At 31.7% G+C, this 19,572-nt stretch overlaps 1 protein-coding gene across 2 annotated transcripts; it reads right to left on the minus strand.

Annotated features, from left to right (window-relative positions):
* Positions 1-6,994: 6,994 nt before the first annotated feature.
* On the minus strand, positions 6,995-17,641 carry HK5 (histidine kinase 5). 2 transcript variants are annotated; one of them, XM_090317460.1, is made up of 14 exons: positions 17,436-17,641; positions 17,103-17,279; positions 15,579-16,499; positions 15,023-15,079; positions 14,639-14,866; positions 14,435-14,528; positions 14,136-14,342; positions 13,630-13,760; positions 13,167-13,216; positions 12,212-12,552; positions 12,017-12,120; positions 10,671-11,429; positions 9,673-9,831; positions 6,995-7,372 (listed from the first exon to the last, which is right to left on the minus strand). In XM_090317460.1, exons 3-14 carry the CDS (start codon positions 16,296-16,298, stop codon positions 7,226-7,228), a joined length of 2,997 nt encoding a protein of 998 aa, XP_090173586.1. In that variant the 5' UTR covers positions 16,299-16,499; positions 17,103-17,279; positions 17,436-17,641; the 3' UTR covers positions 6,995-7,225. The 2 variants fall into 2 exon arrangements, with proteins under 2 accessions (XP_090173586.1, XP_038899360.1); XM_039043432.2 differs by lacking the exon at positions 17,436-17,641 and having other exon boundaries at positions 17,103-17,375.
* Between the last annotated feature and the right edge of the window lie 1,931 nt (positions 17,642-19,572).

Genomic DNA, 19,572 nt, shown 5'->3' on the forward strand with positions numbered 1-19,572 from the left:
CCCAATTCCGACGACTACCTTCCCGTTATTAACTCCAACAATCACCTTCGTAGGCTCTGACATCCACCTTCAATTACAAACTCTGATGAAAATCACCTTCGATGATCACCTTTGAATGAGCTTAAGGGAAAACCAATGAAGTTTCTGCAGCGCAAAGCGAGGATCATCCCAATTTTCGTTTTTCCAGAAAATTCAGAATTACAGAACAAAAAAGAAAGAAGGATTATGCATTCTAAATTAACTTACAACACGCTAATTTCTAAAGAAAAAGGAGAGGAAAAACATTACCTTTGAAAAATACCTTCTTCAAGATCTCCCACGAACAGATCTTGATCTGGTCTTCATAAAGCAACACCACCAAACATAGCCTCCTATATTCTCCTTAGGGTTGAGAATCAGGCAAGAGTTGTGGGCTCTGCCTTAGGATTTTTGGACAAAATGAAGGAGATGAAGAGGAAGAGAGAGATTTTTTCTTCTTTGTGAGTGTTTTCCAGAGAGAGTTATTCTCTCAGTATTTCATAGAGGAAGATGAATTACAGTCATTCATCTTCCCTACATCACGTAATGGATAAGAGATTAGGGGGAAGGGAGTTATAACTCCCTCCCTTTAATTAAAATTAATTTAAAATAAAATAAATTAATAGTGTATATATATATATGTGTGTGTGTGTTATATCAAATATAAAATATAACATATAGTTTTATATTGCATCAAATACAACATAACCTATAGTTTTAATTTCTCTTAATAATACATGACATTTAATATAAACCACATTTATATTAAATTCAACTATATGAATCTCAATCATATAATTAATATTTTAATCATATCCAAATATTTAATTCGTCTCAACTTATTTATGGTATTTAATATAAATCATATTTATATTAAATTTAATTACATGAATCTTATTCATATAATTAGTATTTGAATCATATTCAAATACCTCTCATATTACCTTATATTATAAAGTATCAAATACATTATATTAATTATATCACATATATAATTAATTTAATTAATTATATCATATATAACTAATCCCTTCAATTAATTTGAACATTTCAAACTAATCCAAAAATAATTCTCAATTAAATCCCCGTTGAGCTACAGAGGGAATTTTATGGACCTGTAGATTGAAACTTCAACGGTACTTGGATAATTAATTAAACTCTTTAATTAAATTACCCAACATCCATTAACTACTGGTCATTTCATTAAAGATCGACAGCTACACTCTTTGCACTACAGATAAATTTCTGTCCATTGGATACAACCAATCAACAGTTCGATGACCCTTTACAAATTACTCGTAAGTACAGTTGGGCCAAAATTACCGTTTTACGCTTGTAGTTACACCTAACTCCTTAACTACCATTGATTCCTCTAATGAACAATAAGTCATAGTCCAATTATGACCAAGTCTCTTTTGGGTCAGGAGAGGGTGTTACCACTATGTTCAAGACCCAGAATCAGCCATTAAGAGAGCAATTTATCTACTTGCTCCGACATTGGGGAATGAGTGAATTCCGTCTTGTGTAGCTGTGTTCCCAACTCCTCAGTCAGACGAATCCTCAAAATGGTAGGCTTATTAAGTTGGCAATCTGACCACTTTTACCCATACAAATCAAAGGACCACCTTGATGAGTAGGAGTTCATAACTCACTTAGGATTCAGATCATGTCATCTATGGTCATCCTAGTGAAATGTAAGCCTCTATTATTAACGGCATTATATAAAGAGGCTAATCATTTCGTGATCCAATCTTATACAAACACTTTGTATAGGATACCTCCACTCACATGTCACCACATGAATGATCAGGATCAGATCATTTGTAGCATTTTACAACACTTGTAACACCTACAAAGCGAGTCGTATCCATAGTGTCACAAGGATAAGGTACCCAACCTTATCCATCTACTACAAACTATTTAGGTTATTATTTAAACAAGATCCACTTGTATATCTCTACATACTTGTTTAAATTACGTAAAATAACCAAGGATCTTAGTCTATTGGATTGAGTATATGCTTATAAAATAACACTTATTTTATTAATAACAATATATTTATATAATGTTTACAAACTACGAGATTACAAGAGATTTAGGACACCAATTCCAACATGAGCAACTCTGACAACTAACTCAAGGCTTCAACAATCACCTTCGATGATAAACTCCGACAACCAACTCTAATACTACCTTCACATGACTAACTTCGGACTCTGACAGTCACCTCCGACTACAATCTTCAACGAAAATCATATTCGATGATCTACTTCGATGACCACTTTCGTCCGACCAACTCCGGGATTTGAAAACCACCTCAGATGACAAACTTCGACAACCAACTCCAATACACCTTCATGTGATCAACTTCAGACTCCAACAACCACGTCCGACTATAAACTCTAGCAAAAATCATCTTCGATAATCAATTTCAACAATCAGTTTCGACTACTATAAGGCTAATGATTGTTAAAGTATGTTGCAAGGTTGTTGATTATATAAAAAAAATTATTTTGTCTACATTAAATGCAATAGTTATACATAATGAATTCACATATCAAGAGTGTTAAGAATATTTAGACGAGAAATATGCATGTAGTTGAAAAGTGTGCAACATATAACAAAAAAAAAACCATAAAATGAAAAAAAAATTCCTGGAACATTTTCTAGCAAGAATTAGTGAAAAACATAGATTTGTTCTCTGATGATCCTCCAAATTTAGAGAAAATGAAAGTGAAACCGTTGAAGAAATGTGGTGACATTCCCTTGGTTGTTACGATGATGGGATAAATTTAATTAAAAAAGAACTCATGACATAGTAAAAATATAGAGCAACAATAGAAAGAAAAAAAAAGAAGAGGATAATGAAATTCATTGAGAAAAATTAGCTAGAATCAAAAGTTTCGATTTCACTTTAGTTTCTAATTTTATTTATCCATATTTCTACAAGAAATGTAATAAGTTAATTGTTGTTCATAGCTCAAAAAAGAAACAAAGAAAGAAAGAAAAGTTTTAAAAAATAAAAGAAAAAGTTTGTAATCTATATTTTATTCAAACAAAGATTGATAGAATTATTGGATAAAAAAGTTTCAAAATAAAATTAGTAATCACAAAAGCATATGAGGGGTTTATGTAGGGTTTCGAGAACAATTTAACTTTATTTGTTTGATCAATTGCAAAATTTAAAGGTGATCATTTCTAAGTTGTAGCTGTATTTTTTTTTTTCTTCGTTTGTGAGCAATTAATAATAGTAAATTTAGGATGAAAATGGTAATACAAGTCTATAAAAATAATTAGACTGAAACCAACAAAATGACAAAATCCAAATACATATACTTATATTTTTTACATATTCTTTTTTGCTATCATTCAACAACTTATTTTTACTTAGAGGTCAACCTCATCAACACAAACCCATGGCCCGAAGGTCCTCAAGCCCAATATTGACCCCAAGTATTTTGATTTAGTTCATCTCATTTCATTTAGTGCGGTCAAGATATATAACAACTTTCAATCTTTATTTTTAAAAAATAGCAAATTGTTTTTTTAAATTGTGAAAATAGCATAACGAAATTAAATATAAAAATAACAATTAAAAATATACCAAAACTGCCCCTAACTAACCCCAAACCCATAACTTTCAAAACTTGAAGGAAGCAGGTTTCAAAATATTAAAAAAAAATGATTTTTTAAAATAATTTTATTTTAGTATTTATTGGCAAAAAATAGGTTTGAAAATATTGTCAAAAATAGGATTGTAAAATCGTGAATGAAATCCACGAGTGTTGACTCAGCAAATAAATCGTGTACCCGGTCTACGACTTAAGGCTAAATCGTGGACGGGGTCCACGATTTCCCAAACACGTGTCAAGTAAAGAGTTAAAGTTATATCATGAATGAAGTTTGACCATTTTGGAAGGGACATTAATGTTTGACCATTTAAAAGAATAAAAGAAATAAATAGAAAGGATATTAATGTTTGACCATTTTTTTAAACAAAATGTTTGAAAGACAAAGTGAGGTGATGAACAAAGGTGACATACCTTAACCTAAAGTAGTATGAGGTAAGGTGATGGAAAAGATGACACACCTTAAATTGGAATAGCATGAGAAAGATTGGATGAGGTGATGGACAAAGGCGACACACCTTACCCTAGAAGAATATGGAGAGTTGGAAAAGAGGATTCATTCTCTCGGCTAAATAGTAAAGTAGTTAAGTACAGTAGAGAGGCTAGGTATTGGGGGTTCACCCTTAGATAAGAGGCTAGGTATTGGGAGTTGAGTAAGAGGGTCACTCTCAACTAAGGATCAAACTAGTTATGTTCTAGAAATATTAAGTTTTAAAGTTACGCACGAATGTTTGCTTGGCTAGTTTTCAGTTTCAGTTTTCAATTACCAGTTTCCAGTTCAAACAAGAGATTTATGTTTTAAATTTAGTCACTCACTGAGTTAGTAGCTCACCCTGTTTTAAATGTTTTTTTTTCAAGTAATAGTCATCTCCCTAGAAGTTAATTGCGCTAGTGCTCTACCACTTAAAAATAAATGGAAAGAAACTTAGTTTATCGCTTGTTTTTCTCACTCTCTCGTTTTAGCTCCATGCTTTCACTCATTTTTCTCATTCCTCTCGCTCAACCACTTCTTCTTCCATTTTTCAAATCTGAAGGTTTTTTTTCTCTCCAAATGTGAAGTAAAGAAAGATGCATTAGAAATTCAATTTTGAACTTTATCCTTTGAAAAAAAAAAAGTTTAGTGAAAAATTAGAACTGAATTCAAATTTCAAAAATCAAATATATCCATCTAAATTTTTGTTTTATAGTACAATAGAGATGAGAGATTCTAACAACAAAACTCTCGATTGCTAACACATGCTATAGACTAATTGAGGCTTTTTTATAGTATAACATATAATGTATTATAGTTTTATTTATCTATGCCCAGTTTGATAATCATTTGATTTTTTGTTTCTAATTTTGGAAAATTAAGTTCAACAAACACCCCTTCCATCTCTAAATTATTTGCTTTCTTAATTACTTTTTAACCAAGTTTTCAAAAATCAAACCAAATTTTGAAGTCTAAAAAAAAGTAGTTTTTAAAACTTGTTTTTATTTTTAGAATTTGGCTATTTTTAAAAAATAAAAAATAAAAATTCCACATAAGCTAAATTTTCGAGAAGGCAAAGATTTCTGCAACAATCAATTTGCAGTTTACTTAGCTGAAAATCCAGTATTTCATGCAAGAACCAAACATGTGGAGGTACATTACCACTTCATTAGAGAAAAGTACTTCAAGAGGAAATTGAGATGAAGCCAATAAAGACAGAAGATCAAATTATAGATATATTCACAAAGGGCTACCAACAAACAAACATACAAGGTTTCGACAACAGCTCGGGATGATTGAACGACCCAAAACTGTTAGTGTTGAGGAAGAGTGTTAAATATATATATATATATATATATATATATATATATATAGCATCATTAACTAATCTAGAAGATTCTTAAAGTATCTATTATGACATAAAAATGTAAATTAGATTTTTTTTCTAGAGGCATATTGTAATATGTAAAATAAATATCTCAAAAGAAAAAATATAGAAATACCCCGGGTTTTTCTTAGATTCAAGGAATTCTAGAGAATTATTTTAGATAAAGATAATCTAAATATCTAGGATGTTTGTAGGATCCAAGAATAGCCTAGAAAAATCTTTTTACTTAGGCTCAAAGGATCTCATGTCTATAAATAGGAGGTGTGACTATGTGAGCCAAGAAAAGCTAGGGAGCTAATGTAGAAAAGTGAGTGAGTGTCTTGAGAGTGAAAGAGTAATTTCTAACGGTTCATCCTTGTATATTTCTAAATAAAAATTTCTTTCTTCAAAAGAGATTGTTTCTCTTCCTTTTGTGCCAATTTCTTCAACATCATTGATCTCATTAATCCAAGTTGATTTTTCAATGATATTTCACCATCACTATGTAAAAGTATTATTTGGTGCATAATCTACTATTTTAGACCTCGTTTATTAACAACTTGGATCTCGTTTGGTAACCATTGCGGATTTTTTGTTTTAGAAATTAAGTCTATTTTCTCCCAATTTCTTTTGCATCTTTCATGAATTATTAGCCAAATTCTAAAAACAGAAACAAGTTTTTAACCCCTCCCCCCTCTCCCGTTTTTTTCAAATTTTGGTTTGGGATTTTAATTATCGATAAAAAGTAGATAACTTATGAAGAAATTTGGATTTAGAAGTAGTATCTATAAGCTTAATTTTCAAAAATAAAAACAAAAAAACCAAAAAGTTACGAAATGTGGGTTTAGTTTTTGGTTTATGAATATTATATAGCAACGAAAACTAAAGATTTTAGTGCTCAATAAGAGATGTGTGTGAACCCATTTTATTATTTATTATGAGGTGTAAATATTTGATTGAAAGATTTTATAGTCTCTTGGTTGAGGTTGAGCAACAATCTCACTTGTTTTTAACCGCAGTCTGATTACTAATAACTCTTATGTCAATTGAGTTATATTCTATTTGGCAACAAACTCGATCCTGACATATTTTTAAGTCCCAATTTACATTAAAGTTATAAAATTTCTCAAGAGCAGTTTCAAAACGTTTGTAAAAGAACTAATGAGTTAATATTACAACTTTGTGAAAGAATGAGTATTGTTTCAACAAACGGAAAAGTTCAAGGGTTTGCACTTTTTTTTTTTTGGGTAATTTAGCCTAGAATTTAATACTTATTATTATTATTATGATATGACAAGATTTAGTACTCTTATTATCAAAGCCATTTAGACTGAAATAGATCAATGTCCCTTGATGAAGCAATAGCGTTTTAAGTTTTTAGCCAAATGTTGTATTAGATTGATTGAGATGTTAGGGTCATAAGTAAGTTGGATCACCCGCCAATTATTAGGGGAACAAAAAGAAGAAAACTATGTGCTATGGTGGTTAGTGGCTTAGCTAATTCTCACGCAAGCAAAATGTGAAAACTTTATTACAAATTTGCTCTGAGAAAGAACGACAGCTTTCTTCTGTACAATTTACAAATTGGGCAGGTGGTAGTAGTAGGGGTAAGAACATATGTTACACTGATTACATTACTTTACCCAAAAAAAAAAAAGGGAGGGAAAAGGAAGATTACAAAACTTTCCTACTGAACTGATTTCTTCTACCATTACCTTCTCTGAAACAAAGCATACAAATTTACAAGGGAGGTTGTGGTTGTGGCTGTGGCAAATATCGTTCAAGACATTCTTTCAACTTCTGGAACGTGATTGGCTTTGATACGAACGAGTCCATCCCATTTTCATAACACTCTTCTGCACTTTCTGACATTGAATTCGCCGTCATCTGCAGGTACACACAATGCCATTTCATTACTTATTTTTCACTTAATTTACTAGTTAATTATGTTCTTCCACGAATATATATATATATATATATATATATATATATATATATATATATATATATATATCCGTTAACTGTTTTTATATCCGTTAACTGTTTTTTCTTTATCATAGTTAGCTTTTAAACATCAGCCAAAGTAAAGTTTGAAAACTTGTTACTTTGGCCCGTTTGGTATTTATTTATTTTTATTTTTTTTTTCAAAAATTGTCTTTTTTCTCCAATTGTCCAACAACAGTTTGCATTTTTCTTTAAACATAAAAATAAGTTTTTAAAAGCTATTTTTTTTAGTTTTCAAATTTTGGTTTGATTTTTAAAAAATATGGACATAAACAGATAACAAAGCAAGAAATCTAGAGGTATTTGTAGACTTAATTTTTCTAAAAGAACCAGAAAAAAAAATCAATACCAAACAGGGTCGGTTTTTTAAGTTTGGTTAAAATTTAAAAGGTGTTTCCTGGTAAACTAGAGAAATCTAAATATATTTAGTTTTTATTATTTAACAGGGTATTGACTTGAATAATTTAATAATATTTTTTATTCTTATATTCTAGATGAAAATAATAAATTAAAAGTGAAAATACCTTGATTTGTGTCTATTTGTTCCCTTAATTTAAAAAATGCTAATAGGTTTTAAACTTTTAAAATTGTGTCTATTTAATTAGTCTAGGTTTTTTAATTGTACAATTAGAGATGGAGAGATTCAAATTTCTTGGTTACTACATTGTGTATCCTAATGAGTTATGTTCGTTTTTAACATTCAGATCCTTAAAATTTTAATTCAGTGTCAAATAGGTCAAATAGACTTTTTGACTTGTTTGAGAGCTATTTAATGTTTTAAAAAATTCACAAGCCTACTCAACACTAAACTGAAAAGTCAGTCTTATTATACATTTTACATATCATACCTAATATATCAATTAATATTTTTTTTAATACGTTAAAGGTGTGTGGTTCATAGACCGTTTGAAAGTTCATGAACCTAATTTTGTAATTTAACCTATATTCTAGGTAATATCAATTTAAGAGTTTGTTGCATATCAGTAAAAATATTATAGAAATATTATTTAATGTTGGAAAATTATCAAAAATAATTCTTTAAGTTTTCACTTTTCAAAGTTAGCACGTTTTTTGAAAATTTATTAAACTAGTTTTTATTGGTCGATCTCAAGATTTAGTTAAAAAATTTACTTTTTCTAACCTATAGATTATTTTGGGCCATCTTGGTACACATTCCACCCACCAAGATTTTACCAATTTTTCTAAATATTATGTAATCTTCCAAATCTTATACCAAATCTTATATATTTTCAAATTTTCTTCAAAATCGGTTATCTTCATCAAATATTATATTAAATTGTTATTAATTTTTCAAAACTTCTAAATTTGGTTATCGATTGATTATTTTCTCCAATTTTTTTTCCACTATCATATAAATTTCTAAAGTTCCAAATGAATTTACCTAATGATGATTGCATTTTGATTTTTAAAATTTGGGAAAGATTAAATTTTGCAAAAAAAAAAACATTAGATGAGATGTGAAAAATATATAAAACCTTGATATTAATCTATCCGAGAATTCACCGATCTCGGTGTTAACCTATCCAAGATTAATATTGATATTTTTTATATATATTTTTTAAAAATTTAATCTTTCCCAATTTAAAATTCAAAATATAATTACTTAAAAGATCATTTGGATAATTGGTAAATTAATTTAAAAATTAAAAATTGATCTAAAAATTTGGACAATTAGTAAATTGATTTGTAAATTAGAAATTGGCTAAAGATTTGAAAAATTACGTAAGATTTTAATATAATATTTGGTAAAGATAACTGAATTTGAAAAAAATTTGAAAATATATAAGATTATATGGGAAGATTAGATAATTTGAAAAAAATAGTAGAATCTCACTATAATTTGTCCATTATCGAGATGGTCCAAAACAACCAATAAACTAGAGAAACAAAAAGTAAATTTTTTAACTAAATCTCAATGGTCAATCTCGTTTGAGATTCACTAAGAAAAATTATTTGAACAAATTTTCAAAAGGGTATTAGTTTTGTAAAATGAAAACTTTAACGTGTTATTTCCATTTAATTTGAGTTTCCAAAGGTTCAAATGTTTTTTCTTTAATTAATTTATCGAAATCTATTCAGGAATGACGAAGGCTATTGTTAAAAATAAATAGAATAGAATAAAATAAAATAAGGGAAGGAAAGTGAAGAGTGGAAGTACTGACAGCAATGATGGGCATCCTGTTGGGGGAGGAGGAAGGAATCCAAGAAGGTGTAGTTGGGTGTATTCCAGCATTTACAGCTGCCTCCCAGCTTCCTGTTTCCTCAAATGATCGTATTATCCTTGTAGCTTCAAGCCCATCCATAACTGGCATGAATACATCCTGCATTTATCATTTCCCACTCGTTTATAAAAACCTTCTTTCCAAAACCTCCCTCTTCAACATATTTTATTCAAACCCCTACATGTCAATTCCATTTCTAACCACCTTGTTTTTCTCTATGAAGTTAACAAATAACATACCACGATGATACAAAACTTGTACGCATGTATAAACACTTTCAAGTTAGTCCCCACTACTACTTCCAACTTCAAATGTGATTGACTGAAATCTCAAAATAAAAACACGACATATATGACATATATATAGCACCAAAATTTCAAAAATAACTAGATTTAATAATGAAAAAAAGTTATCCTAATATATTCTATATAAAAAAACAACTGAAAAAATACTTTTAATATGAATTTAAGAGTAAGACTACATGTTTCTAGCAGGAGTCTAGAATCTTCTGAAATCGAAATGAAAATGGCATGCACTTATGAAGCAAAATGAAATTATGTCATCGAAAATCTTGAAGACTTAGTTAATTGCAGAAAATAAAAATAAAACAATAATATGATATGATATTTATAGCAATAAATTATAAAATTTACAAAAATAACAAAGCTAACACAAGTATGTCATTTGAGAAAAGTAAAAAAATTGATGGGTAATTGTTTTAAATGATAAAATTTGATAGACAATGACATTTTGATTTTGCAAATAAGCTAGTCCATTTTCGTATATTTAAAAACAACCTTTCAAATTATATAATTTTGTTGTCATTTGGTAAAAAAATAGTATGTTGAAGAGGCATAAAACCATGTTTCTCGGAGCACTGAAAAATAATTTTTTGAATTAAAAAAGTATGTGATTCTAGACTTGCAAAGCGAACATACCATGAGAATGAGATCATAAGAACGCCTTTGAACTGCACGAACAGCTTCAATGCCGTTGGTTACAACGTCAATTTTTTGGCCGAACTTCTTCATCATAGACTGAGTCACCATAATATTGGTCTTATTATCCTCAACAAGAAGAATTCTAGGTTCCAATGTCATTGTTACTTCAGAACCACAACTACTATTTCTGCAATGATTACTTGTATCGGATCTTTCTTTCCGCTGCTCTGTTTTTTGAAGTTTATTACTTTGTTTTTCCGGTCTATCTTGTTGCTTTGTTGTTTCTGATCTGGGAAGGGAATTCATGCCACTGATATTTTGCAACCGAGCATTTGTGTCTGGTTGGTTTTGGTTATCAAGATTTGAGTTTATCTGACTTGACGAGCATTGTGATTCGCTTGAGGTTACAGCAGCGGCATTGGCGTAACGCGCATCGATGTTGTTTGAGGTAATAGGATAAGGACCACCTTCAGCTAAGCCATTGAGTTTGGTTGAGGTGGGATACCCAGTTGTATGCAACAATGAGTTTGGGATCCTAGTGGATCCATTAGAAGATGATAGCGAACTGAAACTGTGAGGTTGGAATTGGAAAAAGCCCTCAGTCATTTCGTCGTTTGTAGACTCTTCGTCTGAGAGCTCATCAGAATCTTCGGAAGGACTACATGTGGTTGAAACCTTGTATGGCAGTACAAATGTAAAAGTAGATCCATGGTTCTCTCGGCTGGAAACGGTGAGATGACCACCCATCAATTCAACCTGCTCCAAAAGTAAGTGCATAAAGTTTGATGTTACGAAAGTTTGGGCTAACCAAGCAAGACAAGAAAAAAGTCAGGTTAAGTTTGAAACTTTAGGAGCAGTGAAAAGTGCTTTTAGCCAAATAAAAGCATGTTGTTTGAAGCACATAGTTTTTCTAGAACAAGCACTTAATTAATATTTCCCAATCTCACTGTTTCTCTAGCGAGAATTTAAGCAAAATGGTACTAAGTAAAAGAATCATCTATCAAGAGAGATCATTTCAAGATTAGGTACACAATGCAATGCATTATTAAAGAGAACCATATACAATTCCCATATTAAAACTTGTTCATTTGATCACCTTCCTAAAAAATGTCAATTATATGAATCATATGCACTATTTACCTTCCCTCAACAATTACCATGATCTCAAAATTGAAGCAAAATTTAACTTCAAGGCTAGCAGTAAACAATTCTCATTTAACCACCTAATTTGACTGTAGGAATGTCGATTTGATGTATCGTATGCAATAATCACTATTACCTTCCCCCAACAAGTAATGCCCCCTCAAACTAGAAGCAAATTTTAACATGAAGTAACAGTTTACCAGTTGTTTGCATATTGCCAGCCCAAGTCCAGTCCCTCCATACTTTCGAGCATGATCGGCACTGGCTTGCATGTACCTCTTAAAAAGGGTTGGTAACGCATTTTCTGATTCATTACAAAAGAAATCCAATGAGGAATCCTACCTATTATTGAGCAACAAATATATTCCAATGATCAGAGAAATAGGCAAGCATACCTGGTATACCAATTCCTGTGTCATATACATCACAGCATATCCATACCGTCGTTTCAGTTGAACAAGATTTGTTTTCTCTGTTTCCATTCATTGTGGTTTCACTCTTGCTTGGGGTTCCTGGTGCATCACAATGCAAATTATTTCTGTCGCCGTGTTTTTGGCCACTCAAGCCATTCTGAGAGGCTGGAAGACATGTTCCTTCTTGCAAACCATGTACCGGAACTGTTGAGTTATCAGCAGTTGATTTCTTATGGCATTCTTCTCCTGTCCCAATGGGTGGATAAGGTAACACATAAAGGTTAATTCCAACCTTCCCTTGATGAGTGAACTTGATTGCGTTGCTGCATCATTTAATTATCTATTTAGATGACTATCATTTAATGATGTAGGAATGAAAGCATTAAATTCTTTCTGCATTAGTCGTAATAGTGGGTTAATAAAGCCAGCATCAATCTTAATCATTAAATCCATAAAATGTATCACTTTTATGAAATCAATGTCCACGTGTTGATCCATGTTACCATTAGAGCTCTTTCTATCAACTATATAAACCATTCTATATGAATATTCTGAGTATAGCCTTATCCGTGATTTATGCATGTGTTTATCAAGGATTTCAGTCACATTGGTCAACCATATTACCGCACTGCCTAAATGAATTACTTCTTCAAGAGAAGTGTGTATATTACTTATATCCCGAATTAGGCAATTCTAACATCTAAGATGCCTTTCTTAGTTTCATCTTTTCGGAAAAGCGAGAGAACAGTTGGTACGTTTATAAAATTGCTAGGAACAGGGTAGGAATTAGAGAAGGAAGAGGAGTAAATCTATTAGAGCAAAACGAACTTCCCTAGCGTATTATGGTTACCTTGAAGTTGAATTGTGAACTAAATTCAACTGCAAAGGTTATGCAGTCCATATATGATTTTGATCAAATCTTTAAGAACTTTAGTACCTGATCAAGTTGGTGAGGATTTGCCGGATCCTAAGAACATCTCCAATGACCTGAAACGTTGCATAGTTTAATTGGCAGTGTACACATCTAAAACAAGCGATCATGTAACAGAAGGTAGAGATAGGCAGGGATTACAAAAAAATTATATGGGTTCGTCGACTATCAATGGATGATATGTGAATATGTTACAAAGCTACATGGCTAAGGTTTCTGAAAGAGGGGAGTGAATAGGATGCATACATTTTTTTGATAATGCACATTTCAAGACATGTCCCTTTCCACCTCACTGTTCAAGGCATAAAACTATCCTTATGATGTCACCAGCCTAGATTGCTCTTGCATGTTAAATTAAATGTCATATGTTACTTATAACTCTATTTTTAATTGTGATTCAGATGCCTATTCAGCATACAAAATCCAACTAATCGATTAAAAACTTCTAATATTCATCAATAACCCTCACCTCTATAGGAACATCATCTGCTATACGTCCCTCCAGAACTAAGAATTTTCGCAATGATGCGGCAGCAGTCTGTAGCACATGTTTTACAACCTCTCTTGGACGGAATTTTGTAGCTTCCAACTTCATTACTCCTAATAAACGGAGACAAAACTGTCATATAGCTGACCAAGCTATACTTGAAGTTAAAAGATATATAGGGTCTCACTAATATGCCACTACATAAAGATCCTACAAGTGACAGGAAATTGTGAGCATAAGCAAGTCCAAACAAACACCTAGTTGCATCTTTGTATTCTTACTACACGTTGCAAGTTGTTACTAAATATCATGTGGACTAAGGAAAACCTAAAGAGAAACCATATACATCATAACATGTCAGAGCAACAAAATTGACACTAATCCACGTAACAATAGAGTATTATCATATTTTGTTGCACGCTAATGAATCCATGAAAGTAGCTTAAATGCTAGAATTAAAAACATGTTCTAAGCAAAGAAATTCAGACCTGATTCAACCTTAGAAAGGTCCAAGATATCGTTTATAAGTTGAAGCACCAAGTCTCCTGAAGACAACATAACATCTAACAGATGTTTTTGCTCCCGATCAAGTTTCGTGGTGGACAGAATCTCAGCCATACTAACCACTCCAGACAGTGGAGATCTAATTTCATGTGACATGGTTGCTAGCATTTGCTTTGCTCGCATTGTCTCCTCTGGAAGAATGTGAAAAGTAAAAACAATGAGAACTTGAAAACTCCAAATTGAGTGGAATTAAGGACTAGAGAGATTGAAAGAAGAAACTAACCCGTGATATGAATTGTTTTGTTCAGCTCTGATTCCTTGGCTTTTTGTACTGCAATCTCCTCACGAAGCTTTGCCATCTTTTCTCGTTTTTTAACCTTTTGTAAAAGGCACGAGATATGTGATAAAATATACATTATTTACATGAATGATTAACATGTAAAATGAGAAAGAAATTCTATACAAACAAACTGAAGCAATTAAACACCTGATCAGTTATGTCCATTCCCATATAATTTATTCCAATTGTCTCCCCAGCCTTGCTAAAGACAGGTTCAACGTAAATCAAAAAGGTCTTCAGCCCAAATAATTCTGTATCAAACTGAATCTCCCTCTTTGCAGGTAACCCTTTCTCCAGAACTTCTTTCTTGAAATCTTGAGATTCCTTAACACCAGCACCACTGAAAATTTCAACGTCTGTTCTTCCTATAATATCCTGGGAAGAAGAATACCCTTTGCATTACATAAGTAGCAAATAAAAAGAAAACTAGAGGTAATAGTTTGTCCTGCTCAAATGAGTTAGGTTGATTAAGTCAGACAACAGCATGTCAACGGGATTCTTTCAAACCTAGTTTGTGAAAGAAATGGTTACCTCTTCTTGCAAACTTGGAAAATGATTGTAGATAAATCGGTAGCGCAACTCTTTGTCCTGAAATGCAAGTATTCACCAAGTCAGTTCTTTATGGGTGACTTAGACAAGAATGACTGCAGCATGCAGTTAACTTAACCATGGAACAAAAGATGAATTCACTATATACAGCAGAACTATGAAGAATCTACAACGTCAAGTACTTGAGTGCCTGCACAAATTACGTTACCTTTGCCATTATTATACCATTTCTTTCATTTGTTGTGTCTTATGATCTACTAATGTTGCGAGTGAGATTATCTATTTAAATAAAATCTGAAAGACCAACAAAAATAATTTTGTTGATTAAACAACTAAGGATCCACAACACACTTGAAAAGTGGTGCTGCCTTGCTTGTAATGCTACTTTTTATTAAGCCAAGGATATGTTTATTTTAGAGACTATGGCAAAAGCCCCTGAAAAGATTTAAATTACTTATACTGAAGTCCAAATCGACGAGGTCAAGTGTATCAGAAATCTCAACATCCTAAGATTGACATTATACAGTTTAAATAGTACCTGATGACCAAAAACAACTGGTGCATTCTGTAGAACAAAATGCAAGAAATTGTCGGCTCTTTTAAGAATCTGTGATAACTCCTCAACTGGTGAGGACTGCTTTTCAATATTTTTTATGTTTTCCTTAAGCTTCTCGGCAAGCATCTGCTCTCGCTGTAGACTTGCTTCCAATAACTTTTCCAGATCCAAGGCTCGTTGCTTCCAGTATGTCACTGTATCATACTCTGCATCAATTTCAACTCTCTTACTTTGAACCACAAAATCAGTTTTCCTCCTTGGAATATCTTGCCATATATCACAAGCTTCTTCCAAAATAGAAATTGGACGTTTATCACCAGCATATCTTTCTTCCTCAAAAAGATGTTCCTCTAATATTTTCAATTTCTTGAGCTCAACTTCTTTCCTCTGCTTGCTTAGGATGTCAAGTTCTTCTTTAAGGAGACGCACAGCATTTGCTTGCTTATACTCCCACTGCTTTGCAAGGTATTGTAATTGTGAAGATCCTTTCTCAGTATAGTTAGTTAACTCTATAAGTCTCTTGAAATCAACAATTGTCGGTTCCTCTATTATGTTAACTTCTTCCAGCATATCTTGATCTGCTCCTGGCCTTTCTACGTTGAACTGCTTTCTAACATCTGGTCCAACATCCTCAGGCCACATAGAAGGAACCGCTTCGATGTCCATATCTTCAATAACACCAGTCTCCATCTCGCAGACCATGGCAATTACTCAAGAATTACTTCCAAATTGCACATGAAAGTACATGAGTCAATTCTACTGCAGATAAATTCCTTGAGGCCGTAATACGGCGTGCATCTTAACGCATCCATGTTCCATCCAACGCCCACAAGACGGTGCGATCAAATAAATAGGAGAAAAACCTCGAGACTGTCGTAGATGCGCGTAGTTACAGAGCAGGTCCTACATAGGCAGAAAAGTTCAAGGAATTGATTCATTGCACGAATTCGCATCTATAGACAAAAATTTAACATCAGTCTATTTATACATATAATAGTTTCAGATTGAAACGACCTGGATTTCTAATTTTACAAAAATGAATTTAATCAGAAATAGAAGCTAGCGTACGATTAACTAATTGAATAGCAAAGATTTCTCGGTTTCATAGCGGAAGATACACATCTTCCATCAAGAAACTAAGAAATTAACAAAATGCCAGCCTGAAAAACTATATACTCAGCTAAGCTGATGATGATGGTCAGAACTGCAAGATAGAAAGGAAATCCAGAGAGATAACGAAGGAACTCTTCCAAATTCAGAACAAAATCTCCGAATGTGAAACAACCAAGGACAGAGGTAGAAAGATGACTCCGAACTCGAATTCCGATTCACGATGATCAGATTTCAGAACAATGAAAAACCGAAGTAATCTGCAAGCGATAAGTCATAAGGTAGATGGAAGCCACATTTACGAATAAGGAGGATTGAACTGCAGCACACACGAGTAATCGGATCGTGCTTCACAATCAGAAAAGAAAACGACGGACTAGAGTTCAATAAGCTCACCTCGTATTCGCAATATCAAAAAGCCAAAACAGCACCAAAACCTCCCTCCGAAGTCTGAATAGCACTGGAAGAAACGAAAACTGAAGAACAGTGAATGGCTTCAACTGTAGATCTGAGGAATCTTTACCGATATTTATCAAAAGTTTCTGATGACAATAGAAAAATCAGAGCCAGCCACTGCGCGCGCAAGAGAGAAGAGAAAGTGATTGAATGCAAGAGATAGAAAGCATGTGACGGAAAAAGAGAAAAACGAAAGAGAGAGAATACAAGCCTAGGAAGCCATGTGCATTTGGAGGTCAAAAATATTAGAGAATTCTTGGCCTTTTCGATTACCTTTTTTGTCCCTCAATTTTTATATAAAATCGTCTCTGATGATTCCTCTTGCAACGACTGAATTCTTTAAAGCTCCAAATGCAAAATCCTGAAGAACAGCAAGAACAAATTTCACAGCGTTTTCTTGCTCAGCTTTCTCTGCTATTTTCTGAGTGATCCTCTCTCTATTTTCCGGGAAAGTAAAAAAAAATGAAATCAACAAAAACTCATACATGAACGACGAAGTGGCAGATTTAAAGGGAAGGGTGGAGAGAGAGAGAGAATTGGAAGTGTACGATCACTTTGAGAGCTGGAAAAAAAAAAATTTAAAAACGCTGAACGTTTTTGTTGTTCCCCGCCATTTCAGCGGTGACGTGTTTAACGAACACGTGTTATGCACGCGCTGAACGACGTCGTTTACTACATCAACCGCCAGCTGCCGATCAATCTCTCTTTCTAATTTTGAGTTCAATGGATTTTGCGCTGTTTTTGAGCAAACGTCTACGGGGTGCAAACTGGAGCTTTGGGATTATGTTTATTTTTAGGATAAATATACAAAATAATACTTTAATTTAATGGAAAGTAAAATTTAATTTAATCGGAATTTGTTTGGTTGTATGAATTTTGACTCCTCTATTTAACAATCATTTTGTTTTTTATTTTTGTTTTTAAGAATTAAGTCTATAATTATATCATCTATATTTTTTACCCTGATTTATCTATTAATTTTAAGAGTAAAATGTGTAAAATTCTTCCTAAAACTCATCAATTTTAGTAAAATAAAATTTGGCACAAAAAATGAGTTTGATAATTGCATAATTTATTCATTGAATAACTTTATCAAAAGTCATATATTTTTGCTAAAATTAGCTCGAATGCCATTTTCTCTCAATTTTATAATTCATTTGACATATAAGAGAAGTTTTTCTTAATGGTATATGTAGGAAAAAAATTAACCAAAGAGTTAATTTGCAACATTCTTTAAAGCTTTTGGTTAAAATTGAACACTTTTTGAGGTGAATTTTAAAATTTTAAAGTTAAAATTAATACAACGTGATAAATTTATGGTAAATTTTGATTTTTTTTTTCTCTTCGATTCAATTTCCAATTTCATCATCAATTTTAATTATACTTTTTTTTCACTTATGAATTTCTCTTCTTTTATTTATATACTTAGGCACGTAAGAAATACCAATATGAGTATATCTCAATTGCAAGGGTGTACACCAAAATCGATCAAGCCAAAAATTCGATTTTTACTAAATTTTTGGTTCAATTTGGTTTAAATTTTTTAGAAAACCGAGTTTTTCAGTTGGATTTGCTTTTGGATTTGAAAATTGATTTCAAAACAGAACGAAGCTATTTATATACTATAAAATTGAACCAACCAAATTGTTTATATATATATATAACTAACTAAACCGTTTTTTATACATTTTTTCAAATTTCTTAAAAATATATTATATATAAAATAAAAAATTGAATTCGAGTCAAATATTTGCAGTTCGATTTGATAGAACGAACTATGAACATTCTTACTCAATTGATTAAGATATATACCATCAATAGAAAAGTTAGAGATTCGAACCCTCTATCCAAATGTGTTGAATTCAAAGGATAAAAAATGTTTCTTGACCCTTGAGTCTATTCACCAACAAATTTCTGACCCTTGACTAATAAATTTTATGTATTTCAAGAGGCAAATTCAAATGTCACATCTATTTGTTAAAAACCACGCATTTGTTGAGAAAACGTGAGTATATCTATTTTGTTTAATATTGACAATTACAATTATCATTTTAATTGCTTTTTTTTTTTTTTTTTACTTATCTTTCTTATTTTATTTGTATATCTAGACATTAAAAAAAAGAGTATAGCTCGACGTTGATTAACAAAAAAAAAATTATTTCTTCCAAATGACACATTAAAATGTCATCTCCATTTATTCGAAAATATTAATAAAACAACATTTATTTGAAAATATTAATAAAACAATAATTTAATAATACATTCTAATTTTTTTTATGTGATAAAGATGGATGGTTGTTCATTCATAGAGAAAATGCCTCATCCCTTCCAATTTTATTGGGAATTTTTTCTATTAGCAACTTGTAACAATTTTTTTTCATTTAAATTTAAATAAATGAAATATAAATTC

The sequence above is a fragment of the Benincasa hispida genome, chromosome 9, assembly GCF_027475165.1.
Source record: "Benincasa hispida cultivar pf3 chromosome 9, pf3_genome.v1.1, whole genome shotgun sequence".
In the NCBI taxonomy this organism is placed as follows: Eukaryota; Viridiplantae; Streptophyta; class Magnoliopsida; order Cucurbitales; family Cucurbitaceae; genus Benincasa; species Benincasa hispida.

Coding starts and splice junctions, on each gene's coding strand:
- HK5 (XM_090317460.1), bottom strand. CDS start 16,298: ATGGTCTGCGAGATGGAGACTGGTGTTATTGAAGATATGGACATCGAA. Junction 14,343..14,434: donor CAAAACAATTCATATCACGG/GTTAGTTTCTTC, acceptor ACATTCTTCCAG/AGGAGACAATGCGAGCAAAG. Junction 13,217..13,629: donor CAGATGATGTTCCTATAGAG/GTGAGGGTTATT, acceptor GCAACGTTTCAG/GTCATTGGAGATGTTCTTAG.